The sequence below is a fragment of the Orcinus orca genome, chromosome 5 (genome assembly GCF_937001465.1).
Source record: "Orcinus orca chromosome 5, mOrcOrc1.1, whole genome shotgun sequence".
In the NCBI taxonomy this organism is placed as follows: Eukaryota; Metazoa; Chordata; class Mammalia; order Artiodactyla; family Delphinidae; genus Orcinus; species Orcinus orca.
Window position 1 is genome coordinate 101,539,229 of NC_064563.1, and position 17,561 is coordinate 101,556,789.

Sequence of the window (17,561 nt, forward strand, 5' to 3'; positions counted from 1 at the left end):
AGAAATAAGTACTGATATATGCCATAATATGGATGAATCCTTAAAACACTATACTAAGTGAAAGAAGGTAGTCATAAAAGACCACATATTATACGATTCCATTTATATAAATTCTCCAGAATAGGCAAATCCATAGAGAAAGATAAGTGGTTGCCTAGGGCTGACAGTATTAGGGGAAAACGGAGAGTTGACTGCTAATGAGTATTGGGGTTTCTTTTGGGGGTGACAGAAACATTCTAAAAGTGATTGTGGCTATGGTTGCACAACTCTGTGAGCATAATAAAAACCACTGAATTGTACCTACTAAAAGGATGAATTTTGTAATATGTGAATGATACTTTAAGCTATAAAAGAAAAAAAAAAGTTCTTCAGTTGATTCTAATAAGCAACGAGGGTGGAGAACCTTATTAGTTAAAGCACAGGTGTCCAATCAAACTTAGGTTCAAATCCTGACTCAGTCATAAAGCAGAAGTGTAATCCTGAATAAGTCATTTAATGTCCTTCTTTGCCTCAGTTTCTGCAGCTGTAAATCAGAGATACATACCTTACAGTGGTCACTGTTTAAATGAGAAAATACACAAAGGACCTACACCTAATATAGTGTGTTACCGCACAGTAAAGCAGAAAAAAATGGTAGTCACTTAACTATCAAGCTCCAGAACAGCTGCACACTGCAATCAAGCGAGAAGCTCTAAACCTAAACAAACATCAGTGCACCAATGTCCTCCTCAGAGATGGGATTTAATTAGTCAGGTATGTAAATGGGCATCAGAATTTTTAAGAACTCCCCCCAATGATTCCAATGTGCATCAAAGGTTCACTGTGCAGCCAAAGCACTCGTCTAGATTATGTCAAAAGTCCCTTTTGGCTCTAAAATCCTGACTACCTGATCCACAGCACTGAGAACTACAAGAATTCTTTCTGGCCTCGTAAGTGCAACACCTGCTACTACCCACCCCCCTTCCCCTGCCCCCCACAACGACCTACACATATGTCTAGACTCAAGTGTCACGTTCCCAGAGGTGACCTCCCTGACCTCCAGGGCAAGTTAGGTCACCCCCATTATACATTCCCATAGCACTCTATATTTCATCTTCCTGACACTCAGCGCACTTCTAATTACTTGTTCAACGCCTGTATTTCTAGGACTACATTCCAAGCTGTAACCCCAGCACCTCATTTAAAGTAGCAGCACTCCAGGGCTTCCCTGGTGGCGCAGTGGTTGAGAGTCCGCCTGCCGATGCAGGGGACACGGGTTTGTGCCCCAGTCCGGGAAGATCCCACATGCCGCAGAGCGGCTGGGCCCGTGAGCCATGACCGCTGGGCCTGCACGTCCAGAGCCTGTGCTCCGCAACAGGAGAAGCCACAACAGTGAGAGGCCGCGTACCACAAAAAAAAAAAAAAAAAAAAAAGTAGCAGCACTCCAAAAATTTTACTTTTTACTTAGACACTATGTTACTGTTTTATAAGTAAAGAAATCAAAAAACTATGAAGAGTTATACTGCATATATAAACCCTAGAAGCATAAATTACTTTTTTTTAAATTGGAGTATAATTGCTTTACAATGTTGTGTTAGCTTCTGCTGTATGACGAAGTGAATCAGCTATATGTATACATATGCCCCCTCCCTCTTGGACCTCCCTCCCACCCCACCCCCATCCCACCCACCTAGGTCATCACAGAGCACCAAGCTGAGCTCCCTGTGCTATACAGCAGGTTCCCATTAGCTATCTATTTTACACGTTAATGTATACACGTCAATCTAAAAGCACTGAGCTGAGCTCCCTGTACTATATAGCAGGTTCCCACTAGCTACCTATTTTACACATGTTAGTGTATATATGTCAATCTAAATCTCCCAATTCATCCCACTCCCCCTTACCCCCCGGTTCTCTACATCTGCGTCTCTATTCCTGCCCTGCAAATAGGTTCATCTGTACCATTTTTCTAGATTCCACATATATGCATTAATATACGATATTTGTTTTTCTCTTTCTGACTTACTTCACTCTGTATGACAGACTCTAGGTCCATCCACGTCTCTACAAATGACCCAATTTCTTTCCTTTTCATGGCTGAGTAATATTCCATTGCATAAATTCTTAACTAAAGAATTCTTTAAAAAATGTTTATAACCACAAAAATAAAGTCAAGTAACAATTATGATTCAAACAACCTTAAAAATTATTTGAACCATTTACTTTACCATCAAAATAAATCTAACAACTTTAGTTCAAAACAAACTAGACCTTTATTCATTTTTAAAAGTGTAATAACTAAATAATATTTTACCTGGGAATGTACTTATTCATGATAGCATAAAAGCAGTTGTATAAATCGCTGCGTGGCAGTTGAAGATGCACCAACGGTTTGAGTAGATGTATCCAGCTAAGGGACGTGCTATATTTAATGTTACGTGATTTACAATAAAAGGTAATTACAGATTCAATATCCAAAAGTAATTCTGCTGCCTTCTCTTCGGGCACTGAAAGCTGGTCTAGAAAATAAGTGTCAAAATAAAGTTACCAAGGGCCTGTTAGATGCTCAGTTATTGGACAAAATACTGGGTTACAAACATATAATACTACCTTACTCTATTTAGAGTATGTCAAGGGCAAAACAGAACTACATAAAAGCATATTTTTCCTTATACTTATTCATATTCACTAGGTATTCAGTATTTACTAAGTTAATAATACTTGACCTATATATATATGTTATATAGATATATATGTATCTTATATGTATCTATATAACATATAGATATATACAAGAATGGACAATCTGAAGCAGGAAAGGTAGGCATAACCCACATTCCTGGAAAGCAAAAAAGTGTTTTCCAAATAACAGATTATCATCTGCCCCATAATGGGCAGCTGCCACTATAGCTTTGTCAAGGGGAGGGAAAGTGATTCATTCTCCACCACCAAATTCCCTTTCCTTTGCCCACATCAGCAATAGTGCTTCTGTTGAGGTTAGCACATAAAAGCTTATTTAGCCAATAATTTAACTAAAATGTGACAGAGAAAGAAACAAAAAGACCAATGGACTATAGATGAATTAAAAAAGAAAAATACAAACCAAATTAATTTAATCTTCAAAAGACCTTGTGGGGTGATTGGAAACCTATTCACCCATGATTTACAATACTTTTTCTATAACAGATCATGACTTACGACTTACAGATAAACTTTTGGAACACAGCCCCCTTAAATCTGAGGACTGTATACAATCATACAGATCTTCAATTATCCAAAAAACAATTTAAAACTGCCACAAAACTGTAAAGGTACTTAAAGAATTAAACATAAGTATGTTAATGTTTAATCAAACATAATGTGAAAGAAACACTAAAAATCAGACTCTCTTAAAATATTAGACATTATTTCGTAAGAATTTCAAAAAAGAAGTTCTAAAGCTATTTATTAGCCCTTTACAAATTCAACATATCCCAAATTATAACAAGTTAATTCTACTAAAGAGCAACTCCTCCATCCAAAAATTATTTGAAATTTTTTTCACTGTTTGAAAACAATTATTAAACTTACCAATAAACTCCAGACAATCTTTGTGAATAGTGTTCTGTTCTGGCAGGTCTAAAATACCATCCCAGGATGCCAAACTATCTCCTTTTCCTGCAACATTTAGAGCAATCTGGAAGAAAGATTAAAAAAAGCAAACAGCTTCATATGTTATTTCTCATTCTTGGAAAATATGCTGTAATAATGGAGGCCTGAATTTAGGAATAATGCACACTTCAAAGATTACAAAGTAATGTATCTATAGCAAATTTTACTATTTCATGTTAATCCAGTGAATAAAATGAATTACACAAAATATTTACATAATTATATATGTAAATTTATTTCAAGCAAACATCATTAATGCTATAGACTGAATGTTTGTGTCCCCTCACCCAAATTCATTTATGTTGAAACCTAATCCCCGATGTTTTGGTAAATACAGGCAGGGTCTTTGAGAGGTGATTAGGACATGAGGGTGGAACACTCATGAATGGGATTAGCCCCCTTATAAAAGAAACCCCAGTTAGCTCCCTTGTCCCTTCAGCCATGTGAGGACACATTAAGGAATTACCATTCTTTTCAATTTAATAGTGTTATGGTTATTTTAAAAGTCTTTATCTTTTAGACTTTCATACTAAAATATTTTAGTGTGCTACCAAGGATCTGCTTTAAAATAGTCCAGTGGGCGGGGTGGGGAGGAAAGGATAGAATACTAATCAAACAAGACTGGCCAAATGTTGGTAACAGTTAAAGCTAAGTGATGGGTAAATGGGGGTTCACTAACAAGTCTCTCTACTTTTGTATGTGTTTTAAATTTCTATAACAAAACATTCAGAATGCTATATACAGTTGTAATTCCATTTCTGTTACATATATATGTGCAGAGTGGAAAAAATAAGATGTGTCACCAAGGCATTATTATGTGTTCTACCTATAAGTGGTAGATAACAGATGGTTTTTTTTTTTTTTGCGGTACGCAGGCCTCTCACCATTGTGGCCTCTCCCGTTGCGGAGCACAGGCTCCGGACGCGCAGGCTCAACGGCCATGGCTCACGGGCCCAGCCGCTCTGCGGCATGTGGGATCTTCCAGGACCGGGGCATGAACCCGTGTCCCCTGCATCGGCAGGCGGACTCTCAACCACTGCGCCACCAGGGAAGCCCAACAGATGGTTTTTTATCTTATCCTTTGCTTACACGTTTTAACAAAGGGAACTACTTCTTTTTTCATCATAAAAAAAATCTTAATTTAAAATTTAAAAATGATAATACACATGTACTAGAGAACAGCTGAAGCGGAAAATAAAGCAAAGGACAATCTCCTGTAATTCTAACACCCAGAGACCTGTTTCTTCTCCCTACCTTTTTTTTTAAAACATAGCTGAGATCATTCCATATCTGCAATTATATATCCTATTTTACTCATTGGTTGCATTTTCCCATTTCAGTGAACAATCTTCATAAACATCATTTCTAATGGCTACAAAAGAAAGCACTGCCTTTCAAAACCTGAATTATTAAATATACCAAACACTACAGAAACACACATTTTAGCAAGCTGCTCTGTTTGATGAATTTTCTAAGTGTGGCATGTACTTCTGCAACTAAGACAACTGAAAATAAAAATTCTAAAATATTATTCTTAAGTCAGTACATTTTATTTGTTTCAGTTTCTAGTTACCTTCCAAACTTTAGCCCTCAGATCAGCAGGCAGTGGTCTCCCTTGAATTATATTTCTCAAAGTTTCAAGATCACAACCTCCTGCTTCCAAAGCTTCTTCAAGATCTTTTTCCCTGAAAGACAAGTCCCATTTATTAAGATAAATTTTATTTGTTTTTCCTTCCTCAGTACTCATTTATAAGTATGACCTATTAAAGGTTATGTCTAAGAAAGAAAGGTTCTTAGACATAATGCCAAGGCATACACTACATTTTGTTTTCTTGAAAGGAAATCTCAGGTTTCATACAGTCAATTTATTCTTATTTTACACTTAGTTCTAGCAAGCTTAGTTATCTGTTTGCTAAGATTAAAGAAATTTAAAAACAGGAAACAGGGCAAACAGCATTGAGAAGTCATAGTAATAGTAATATTCATAGTAGGGATAATGACTAATAACTTTCTATAGCACTAACTTTGTGCCAAGCACAGTTCAAACATTTCACATGCCTTTAAATTCTTGCAATAACCCTATGAAACAGATTATATCACTGGCCCTAGCTTACAGACATAAAAACTGAGGCAAAGGGCGGTTGTATAGCTTATAGTCACACAACTAGTAAGCAGTAGAACTAGGATTCCAATTTTAACAGTCTGGTACCAGAATTTATGCTCTTAACATTAAGCCAGATGGTGGCAAGAAGGAGAAACCATAAAATTGGGCCAAGAATTCAAGGTATGGGAATACTACTACAAAACTATACAGATCTCATGCCTAGAACAATACCTGTCTTACAGTGAATATTCAATAACTGTTAGAGGAACGAAAAAAACTCTAACGTCATCACTGTATTTATTATATATTAAAGCAAAATAATACCACATCATCAAATAAATTATCAAGTAAATCATCAAGCAGTTATGTTTAGTCTACTATGTTTAAGGAGAAAAGTATGAAATAAATTTTATTTTCATTTGTATATGGTTAAAATAATACTTAAAAAAAAAACTTTCACAAAGGTATGAATTGTTTTTTAGCCAGGAAATAACTACTTAAAATAGCTAATTCCCTCAGAATTCTCAAAGGCTAAGGTTCCAGTCATTGTTTACAATTTTAGCATACAATACATAAGAAATCTGTATAAATAAAAATCCCTAACTTAGCCAATTCCTAAAATTCTTTGGAGCAGGCTAAAAGGCAGAGCATCCCACTAGGATCAGAAAACCAGGATTTTGTCATTTTTGTGGTTTTTGAGGAAAATAAATTACTCCCATTACATTCTCTCAATAAGATAATGTAAATCCCTTCCTCTACTCATAGGATTCCAAGAATATTAGTTTAACTGTATAAATTTCCCAAAGTGTTGCCCCCTTAAGGGAAAGGAATTAAACGAAAATATAATCACTTGGGTTCAAATTCAACAGAAAAGCCGTGATCAAATTTGAAAGATTTCTTAACCAAGCTACTACAAACTCATATGTTTAAGAATCTAACTAGTAACCACACAAGAAACATTTCGTTCTTTTGCTATATGGTTACCAAAGTGTTGGACCAGGAAGTGAAAGAAACGTCATGTCTACTGTTGAGACAGTTAATTAAGGTCTATAGTTGATAAAGACTGGGGTTTATCTATTCTATTTCGCCAAAATGTACACGACAGCCTGTTAGAATTCGAAGGATTGTTTGTAATCATTACACAAAGAAAATGTAATGGAATCTTTCTTAATAAATACCATACTTTTAAATGATTAAATGTGTAAATGAACTGAAAACCCCATTTAATGAGATAAAATTCTTTTTACCAAATTAATGAAGAACTAGAATTTTTCCATTTTTCTTTTTTTTTAATATTTATTTATTTATTTGGCTGCGTCAGATCTTAGTTGCGGCACGTGGGATCTTCGTTGCAGCATGTGGGATCTTTCACTTGCCACATGCAGAGTCTTCAGTTGCGACAGGCGGGATCTTTAGTTGTGGCATGTGGGTTCTAGTTCCCTGACCAGGGACTGAACCCGGGCCCCCTGCACTGGAAGCACGGAGTCTTAGCCACTGGACCACCATGGAAGTCCCTAGAATTTCTGCATTTTTCAGTGTAAAATCTTTGGTTTCTTTTTGAACTTTGCCAAATCCCTTACTATTCCAGACAACAAAGTCAGTACTTTGGGGCAAAATGTCCAATCCTCAGTGTACTTGATAATAATGATAATAATATACAAGCACATCTCTGTTGATACAGCTGCTATTGGATTATTTGATGCTGCCCCCAGGGAACCACAAATGTGGTTTCCAGGAACACAACCATGAGCAAGAGACCAGAAAATGCTCCACCTTAAGTAGTCAAAGGTACTTCTCACAAACTAAACAATTAGAAGTAATGTTACCTTCTGAACAAGGTGTTCAAAGGTTTAGTTATCAGACCTTGAACATTACAAATGTGCATGTAAAATTAGTAAAAGAGCTGAAAACAGTGAAGTTAATTCATAAAAGAGTCAATTTCCTAACAAGAGATAGGAACTCTATGGCATTTAGCTCTCAGACAGAACTTTCCTTCCCGGAAAGCAAATTTCTTTTTACTTTTGAACAAGCAATACCTAATAGCCAAAAGAAAAATGTACGTCTGGTGGAGTATGACTGGGTGGGTTGAGATTTTTTAAGTCTTCTCTGATTATGGTGGCTTCTTAATATCCTTACAAGATAAAGTTGATAGAAATGTACTGGATATTCAGACAGGTCTTAAAAATAGAAAAGTACAGGCCTTGTCCATTTATCCTAGTAAATATGAAAAGTAAGTAATTGTCTTCTTTGCTCAAAGATTTAAGGCAAAACAAATCCAAAGTTTTAGGGTTAGAAAGAAGCAGAAAGGCATCTCTTCCTGTACCTGTACCTTGAAACTGTAACATTTGTTTGTATAACAGTATAGCACTTCCCTGGTGGCGCAGTGGTTAAGAATCCACCTACCAATGCAGGGGACACGGGTTCGATCCCTGGCCTGGGAAAATCCCACATGCCGAAGAGCAGCTGGGCAGGCCCGTGCACGGCAGCTGCTGAACCTGTGCTCTGGAGCTCATGCTCTGCAACAAGAGAAGCCACGACAATGAGAAGCCCGCCCACCACAACGAGGAGTAGCTCCCGACTGCGTCAACTAGAGAAAGCCCATGCACAGCAACGAAGACACAACACAGCCAAAAATAAAAACAAATAAATTAATTAATTTTAAAAAAATAGTATAGGTTTCTGTCAATGATCTATCAATGACATATTTTCAAAACTTAAATAAATCCTAATGGAATTTCTCCATACCTGATGTTCTGAGGCAAAATCACCTAATCTAAGCACTGTAACCCGATCTGCTAATCACAGCAAGGCAAACAATGGGACTAAATTTATATGATTTTAATGATTATATTTAAGTTAGCAACTGAATTAGATTTTTCTTCCTCAACCAAATGGTGAGTAACTTCTAGCACACTGAAGCATTTGCACAACGCAAGTTAAGGGGGTGAGGGGACATGAATTTTCAAACACTACCAAATTAAGCATTCATTTCTAAATGCTTCTAGGATTAATATATTCAATTTGAAGTATTGTAATTATTTTCCAAATAAGCTGTACATTGAATCATATTTAAAGTTTTAATTTTTAAAAGCAACTAGATTATACTATACGTTGTGTTCCTAAAACTTAAAAAGTTACAGAAAATCTGCCACTGGGAAAAACTATATATTACACTTTTTTCTAAATTCTGTTTTCTTCCTAATCATGTTCTAAACACTTCTCTTCCCTATAATTTCAAAATGTTTGCAAAGTTTAATTGTACACACTCCAAATAGGAGATGAAAACAAGACAGTCCATTGCCTAAAATTTTTTTACATATCTTTCTGCACTTAAAATCCATATTCATTATCAGCCATTCTGAATTCCCCTATACCCACCTCTCAGAGCCTAGCAACCACTGATTTACTCTCTGTCTCTATACATTTATCTATTCTGGATATTTTATATATAAAACCATACATACATGGTCTTTATGTCTGGTTTCTCTCACTTAGCATAACGTTTTCAATGTTGTAGCATGTATCAGCATATGCTATTTATTGCCAAAAAATATTTCATTGAATGTACTATATTTTATCTATTCATCACTTAATGGACATTTGATTTGTTTCAACTTTGTGGCTATTATGACTGTCTCTTTTTTGTTTTTAATTTTATTTTTTTAAATTTATTTTTGGCTGCGTTGGGTTTCCGTTGCTGTGTGTGGGCTTTCTCTAGTTGTGGTGAGCGGGGGCTACTCTTTGTTGCGGTGCACAGGCTTCTCATTGCGGTGGCTTCTTTTGTTGCCGAGCATGGGCCCTAGAGCACACGGCCTTCAATACCTGTGGCACACAGGCTTAGTTGCTCCGCGGCATGTGGGATCTTCCAGGACCAGGGATCGAACCTGTGTCCCCTGCATTAGCATTGGCAGGCGGATTCTTAACCAGTGCACCACCAGGGAAATCCATGACTGTCTCATAATTTTGAACATTAATATCAATAATTCAATTGGTTAAGTGTATGATGCATACATAATACTTATTAATTATTCATTCTTCCCAAGAAAGTCTGGAAGAATTTAAAAATCAAGTCTATTAAAACTTCACACCCATTAGGATGGCTATTATTTTAAAAAAGAATAAAAAAACAAAATAAATGTTGGTGAGGATGTGGAGAAACTGCAACTCCATGCACTGTTGGTGGGAATGTAAAATGGTGTAGCCACTTTGGAAAATGGTATGGCTATTCCTCAAAAAAATTTAAAAATAGAACTACCATATGCTCCAGCAATTCCACTTCTGGATATATACCCAAGAGAAGTGAAAGCAGAAACTTAAACAGATATCTGTACACTCATGTTCATAACAGCATTATTCATAATAGCCAAAGGTGGATGCAACTTAAATACCCTTTGATGGATAAACAGATAAACAAAATAGGGTGTGTGTGTATACATATACATGTATGTATGTATGCATGTATACATATATATACACACACACACACACAATGGAATATCATACAGCCATAGAAAAGGATATTCTGACACGTGCTACAACATGGATGAATCTTGAGGACATTATGCAAAATGAAATAAGCCAGTCACAAAAAGACAAATGATGTACAATTCCACTTATATGAGCACCTAGAATACTCAAATTCATAGAGAGAAAGCAGAATGGCGGTTGCTGGGGACTGGAGGCAGTGGGGGAATGAGGAGTTTGTGTTTAATGGGTATAGAGTTTCAGTTTTACAAGAGAAGAGTTCTGGAGATTAGCTGCACAACAATGGGAATATAGTTAACACTACTGAACTGTATACTTAAAAGGTTAAAATGATAAGTTTTATGTATCTATTCTACCATAATTTTAAAAATTCAACTATATTCAGTATACCAGAACAGTTCATGGGACTTCCCTGGTGGTCCAGTGGTAAAGAATCCACCTTGCAACACAGGGGACGCGGGTTCAATCCCTGGTCAGGGAACTAAGATCTCATATGATGCAGGGCAACTAAGCCCACGCACCACAACTACAGAGCCCACGCACCCTGGAGCCTGCGCGCCACGACTAGAGAGAGAAAACCTGCACACCACAACTACAGAGAAGCACCACAACAAAAAGCCCGCGCAGCGCAACTAAGACCCGATGCAGCCAAAAATAAAATAAATAAATCTTTAAAAAAAGTTCATGAATCCAGGCTTTAGAGTCAGATCTGAGATCCAATATTGGCCCAACTCAATAGCCATGTAATATTAAGCAAGTAACATATATAGAAGCAGTGCCTATATTAGATCAGTTAACACTTAAACAAATTTCTGAACACAAAGCATTCAGTGCAATACTTGGCACATAATAATTCTTCAATAAATAGAAGCCACGAATACTATTACTGTTGTTATTATTACTGAACAATAGCTGACTTTTTTTTTTTGACAAGCAAGTTCTATTTAATTCTCAAGGAACAGAAAATCCTTGTTCATAAAACTTCTTACAGAACAAAGAAAAAGGCCAAGCCATTAAGTTTAATTTTGAAAACAAAAAACAGGTAAAAAATATTGGCCAACTTGACTTAGGACACTGAAAAACACAAAGAATTCAAATCTAGCAACGTATTAAAAAATAGTACATTGTGACTAAGTTGAATTAATCATAAAAGTGAAAGGAAGTTTCAGTGTTTAAAAAAAATCTTTCACTGTAATTTACCACATTAATGGCAAAGAATGAGAGATTGGGTGATCAATGATAAAGAAAAAGCATTTAATAAAGTTAAGTTTTTTCTTCTCCAGATGGAATCAACTCTTAGAAAACTTGAAATACGGAATTTTTAAAGCTTTTTAAAGGCTTTCTCCTAAAAACCTATTGCAGATGTCATTTTTAATGGAAAAAACAAAACTTGAAACTCATTCCTGTTAAGATTGGGAACAAGACAAGAATGCCTGTGTTGCTTCTACTTACCAACGTTATTACCAGATACCTGACCAATGCAGTAAGACAAACAAATATAAGTAGATTAAATGAAATGAAATATATAATTATAGGACATGCCACAGATTGAGAGAAAAAAATGTAGAATTTCTGATAAAGGACTGTGTCCAAAAAATACACCAAATGCTTACAACTTAATGAAACGGAGCAGGACCTTATGGTCCTTGCCCCCATGTCCTCAGCCAGGCTTTTGTGTGTGGAAAAACTTCAGCCAAAGAATAAGTTTAATCAGAGAAGTGAGAAAATGCAGAAACAAAGGAAAACAGTCCAACAAACTAAATAATAATAATTTAGTCACTAAGCATAGTCAAGGACCTTTAGTTCCTCTTTAAGGGCTACAGATAGTATTCTGAGCCATATCCTGTGAGCTGTCTTATAGATACTAAAACCCCCACCAGGTGGAAGAAGTTAACTACTTGACAACCAGACTGCAGCCATGACATAAGCTGCCACAATTCTGAGAACTGGCCTCAAAGAAACGGGAACAAACCGACCCTGGAACTGAAGATTAATTGTACTTAAAACAAACAAGATAATGCTGATCAGACCACCACATGTCCAATTTCAAGGTGACTGTCAGAGCTGACTATGCTGTTTCTGCATGTAGTCCCCTCTTTTCACCTATAAAAGCTCTTGCCCACTGACTGTCAGTGGGTGGGAGTTGGCCTATGGGCAGGAGTCCACCCCCAACCCCCTTCTGCTGGCCCCCCAAATAAAACAAACCTTCCTTTCCACCATGCCTCTTTATTGGCTTCAGAGCAGGGAGCAGCCACACTCCCACTTTGAGTAACATTAATAGTAAGACAAAAGCCTGATTAACAAAAAATGGGCAAGTAATTTGAACAGACACTTCACAAAAGAAGACATATGAACGGCAAATAAGTACACGAAAAGCAGCTCAACATCATTAGTCATTAGGAAAGTAAAATAAAAATCAAACCCATAATGAGATAGCACTATATTCCCACCAGAAAAACTGAAAGACTAACAGCACCAAATGTTATTTATTGTAGGGTGAAACTGCAACTCTCATACACAGTTGGTGGGCATGAAAAATGGAACTGAACTTGGTATCCAGTTCAGCAGTTTCTTATAAAGTTAAACATAATTTTTTCCATTCAACCCAGCCATTCAACTTCTAGATATTTACCTAAGAAAAACAAAAGCATATATTCACACAAGGACTTATATATGAACATTCATAGCAACTTTGTTTATAACAGCCTCCAAATGGAAAAATACATATGCCCATCACACTCATCATTGGAAAAACAAATTGTAGTATAAAATGGAATACTACTCTGAATTTCAAAGGCAAAAGCTATATGTAACAACATGGATGAATCTCAAAAGCATTATGTTTTTAGTGAAAAAAGCTAGAACAAAAGACTAGTATATACTGAATGGTTCCATTTAACTGAAATTTTACAAAAGGCTGAACTATAGGGATAGAAACAGATTAGTGGTTTCCAGGGCCGGGGGTAGGAAAAGGGACTGACTACGAAGCAGTACAGGGAACTTTTTGGGGTGATGGGAGTGCAGTGCTGGCTACATAATTGTACACGCTGGGTAAAACTCATCAAACTGTACCCTTAAAATTGGTGCATTTTCTTGTATTTAAATTATATTACAAAAAAAGATAACTAAAAACATGTAAGGGACCTTAAGATTCTTACAAATATATTTCATCATTATAAAGTTAATGATGTTATTATTAATAAAGAACTTGGGATAGCATGTTACTATGGGATTTCTTTACATGGAATTTCAAAATAATTTAGGGATCACATAGTCAAATTATTTATTTATTTATTTGCAGTATGCGGGCCTCTCACTGTTGTGGCCTCTCCCGTTGAGGAGCACAGGCTCTGGACGCGCAGGCTCAGCGGCCATGGCTCACGGGCCCAGCCGCTCCCGGGGCATGTGGGATCTTCCCGGACTGGGTCACGAACCCGTGTCCCCTGCATCGGCAGGCGGACTCTCAACCACTGTACCACCAGGGAAGCCCCAAATAATTTATTTCTAAGTTTAAGTTAAACCAAGTAAATAAATGCATTAAAATACTGCCTCTCTTTAAAATGTGAAAATGCTTCTGAGGATAAATTTTCTACTTTTTTTACTATCTTGGTGAGATTTTTGTTCAGTCATTTTCATAAGGAACTGCACTCCTTGTGACCAGTATTTATGAGTGAAGGAGTAAGGCTTGGAGGGAAGTATGTGGCTCTAAAATGGCTTTTTCTAATTCTGAACAGCTAACTGGTCTATATGGCACTTATATTTTCTATTGTGGCCTTTTTCGGTAAAACAGTCAAACAAAAGTCAATACACTATCTTTATATTACTTTATTTTAATGATATTATCCCATTTTTAAAAGTCATTTTAGAGAATTTGGTCAATGTATAAAAAAATTTAAAAACCAACCACAAGTCAGGGGGGGAGGGATAAATTGGGAGGTTGGGATTAACATATACACACTACTATATATAAAATAGATAACTAAAAAGGACCTACTGTAAAGCACAGGGAACTCCACTCAATACTCTGTAATGGCCTATATGGGAAAATAATCTAAAAATGAGTGGATATATCCATATGCGTAACTGATTCACTTTGCTGTACACCTGAAACGAACAAAACATTGTAAATCAACCGTACTCCAATTAAAAGTAAAAAAAAAAAAAAACCAGAAACAACCACAATTCTATTATCATAAGATTAACATTCCGTAAATAACTTTTCAGTTCTTCATATATATGTATGTGTGTAAGTGTATCTGTGTGTGTACAGAAACATATATACACATAAAAACTGTTATATTGAATATATGTATATTTTTAATAAGCGTATTTTTAAAAATATTTATTTATCTATTATGGCTGCGCCAGGTCTTAGTTGTGGCATGCAGGATCTTTAGTTGCGGCATGTGGACTTCTTAGTTGCAGCATGTGTGAGGGATCTAGTTCCCCGACCAGGGATCAAACCCGAGCCCCCTGCATTGGGAGTTTGGAATCTTACTCGCTGGACTACTAGGTAAGTCCTTATATCGAATATATAATTTTATGCTCTGCAGGATTCACTCATTTATATTTTTCAAAAATATCACACACATTTCTCTGAGTCATTCAATACTCTTAAAAAATAAGATTTTTAATGGCTGAGTAATTGATTTGGCTGTCCCCCTACTGTTTGGTATTTATGTACTTTCTAAATTTTCCTTGTGCTAATCTTTTCCCACTTATCCTTAGCACAAATTCCCTCAAGAATTATTCAATAATCAATATTCTTTAATGTTAAAAGTTAGGTAATGCAGACATCAAATATTATTTAGAATTATGATAGTATCCATTTGAACAAAAAACAAAATTGTGAAAGGTGGGTACTTCAGAGAAATGAAATAGGAAGGAAACTTTCACTTCTCACATAGCATCAGTCAGTACAGCTTGAGTATACTTATAATACATATTATATTTGTATGTACTTTTTGAATAATTTAAATAACATTTATGGATTCCTTTTTAACATATATACCTTTCACCAAGCAATAATTAAGAATGAGTAAAGTGAGTCAGCTACAGGCATGTTCAAAGCAGTGCTTATTTTAACTATGAAAAACTACACACAATGTAAGTTGTCCTAAAATGAGGAATTGATTTAAATCAGCAGACAGAATACTAAGCAACAGTTTAAAATGCTAAAAAACAATTAATAAAATGGAAACTGTTTATGATATTAAGGACATGTATTAAGTTTTTAAGAAAAAATTTTAAAATTAACATCCAGGGAGGAACCAAGATGGTGGAGTAGAAGGTATAATGTTATAAGTCATAATTCTAGTTATTACTTTAAAATGTATATCTCAGAAATAACTAAAAAAATAAAATAAAATTAACATCCAAGCATACATGTTTAAAAGAAAAAGTACATTATCCCCACTCCCCACCCAGTCTTTCCCATACACATGGGGAAGAATATTTAAAAAGTTTTTTTCTAGTGATTTACTTACAGGGGAATTTTAATTTATTTTGCTCTGTTTTGTTTTGTTTTAGGGGGGATTATTATCTGTACCCTTGAAAATGCACAAATACTTGCAAGGAGAAAAAAGATGATAATAATTCTCACTTCAAACATATATGTCCTTGCTTAAAGTATTAAGTATCTACTACTTAAGACTATTTCACATAATCAGTAAGAAGAAAACAATGTGGCATATGTAACATACATATATTAATTTATTTTAGTTCTCTCATACTGAAAGTGTAAAAAACAAATAAACAAGTGCAACCCATATTGACATCAAACTTTTCTAAAAGTTTAAATATATGATAAACTTGGAAGGAAGTTAAAAGATGTAAAAATATTTGTTTCTATTTTTGAGCATGGAAGAAAATTAATTTTGGAGAAGGGATATCCTCCCCATGCTTCCTGTGTAAGGAGTTAAAAGTAGAGGGTGGAAGGGTGGCACAGATTTGCTATAAGAACTTTCATGTGGCTTCACTTTATGTCCTCAGTATTAATTCCATGGCCTAAGACTTCAAGCACATTCTTAACACCCTGAACTTCACTCCTCTGTCTTCCTGCCACATTCAGAAAGCTGCAAACTCCTAACAATGGGATAATCTAACCAGTTCCTATACTCTGCTCACTGAGGACTTCATGGGAAAAGAAATTAAGACAACTTCATGATGCTATCATATATTCACCACCATCTATTTCTTCTAGGCATCAATGTTACCTAAAAATCTTCTATTTACCACTTTCTTCAGACTCCCTACCCAGCCCACTTTACCTCAAGTGACATTACTTCTGACTCCAAAGAGAAAATATAGGACAGCAGGCTTCTCTTCCCTTTGATCTCAGCCACTCTCCAAAACCAAACATAAGTAACTTATTATCCCAGACATCATTTCCTTCTTCCCTATATGCACAGATGTCTACGTATCCTTTCTCTAGTCCAAGACTGATAACTTCACCTGGGTCTTATCTCCCTCATCCCTCCCTCCCCCACCCCGCCCCACCCCAACTCCTCTAGAGCCATGTGCCACCATTATCCCTCTCTCTCCTATCTTCCACTTCTCTTTCTCCACTGGCTCTTTCCTCTGAGCCATATACTCAAGTATTGCTATTAGAAACAACATCAATAATGACAACCACAAAAACTCCTCCAAACTTTCCTTTCACGTAGGTAACCAAACTCTTGGTTGTTCCTTTCCCAGCAAAGCTTTCTGAAAGTATTCTTGACAACATATGTCACCACTTCTCCCTCATCTTCCACTCAACTCCTCCTCTTACGCACCCAATCATTCCTCCTCCTTCTCTGACACCCACAACTCCAGAGGGACCACTCTCCCTATGCTCCTTCCTAATAATCAAATATTTACCTTAATTTGACCTTTCCAAAGCATCTGACGACTCTCCTTTCTACAAAATAAAGATACACAGGGGCTTCCCTGGTGGCGCAGTGTTAAGAATCCGCCTGCCAATGCGGGGGACACGGGTTCAATCCCTGGTCCGGGAAGATCCCACATGCCGCAGAGCAACTAAGCCCATGCGCCACAACTACTAAGCCTGTGCTCTGGAGCCCATGAGCCACAACTACTGAGCCCGCGTGCCACAACTACTGAAGCTCTTGTGCCTAGAGCCCGTGTTCCACAACAAGAGAAGCCACTGCAATGAGAAGCCCGGGCACCGTAACAAAGAGTAGCCCCTGCTCGCTGCAACTAGAGAAAGCCCGCGCGCAGCAACAAAAACCCAACGCAGCCTAAGTGAATGAATGAATTAATAAATAAATAAATAAAAACTACTCATGTTTCTTTAAAAAAAAAAGATACACAAATAGCCAATAAGTACATAAAAAGACAC

At 36.4% G+C, this 17,561-nt stretch overlaps 1 protein-coding gene across 3 annotated transcripts in view; it reads right to left on the reverse strand.

Annotated features, from left to right (window-relative positions):
* TBC1D23 (TBC1 domain family member 23) overlaps nucleotides 1-17,561 on the reverse strand; it is a 62,531-nt gene that overhangs the window by 32,367 nt on the left and 12,603 nt on the right. For 2 of the 3 annotated variants that reach the window (XM_049710038.1, XM_049710037.1), the window contains exons 2-4: nucleotides 5,204-5,315; nucleotides 3,550-3,655; nucleotides 2,294-2,498 (exon numbers count right to left, since the gene is read on the reverse strand). In XM_049710038.1, coding sequence (XP_049565995.1) covers nucleotides 2,294-2,498; nucleotides 3,550-3,655; nucleotides 5,204-5,315 — 423 coding nt within the window. Of the gene's footprint in view, nucleotides 1-2,293; nucleotides 2,499-3,549; nucleotides 3,656-5,203; nucleotides 5,316-8,137; nucleotides 8,251-17,561 lie in introns of all 3 variants that reach the window. The other variant, XM_049710039.1, reaches the window with a different exon arrangement.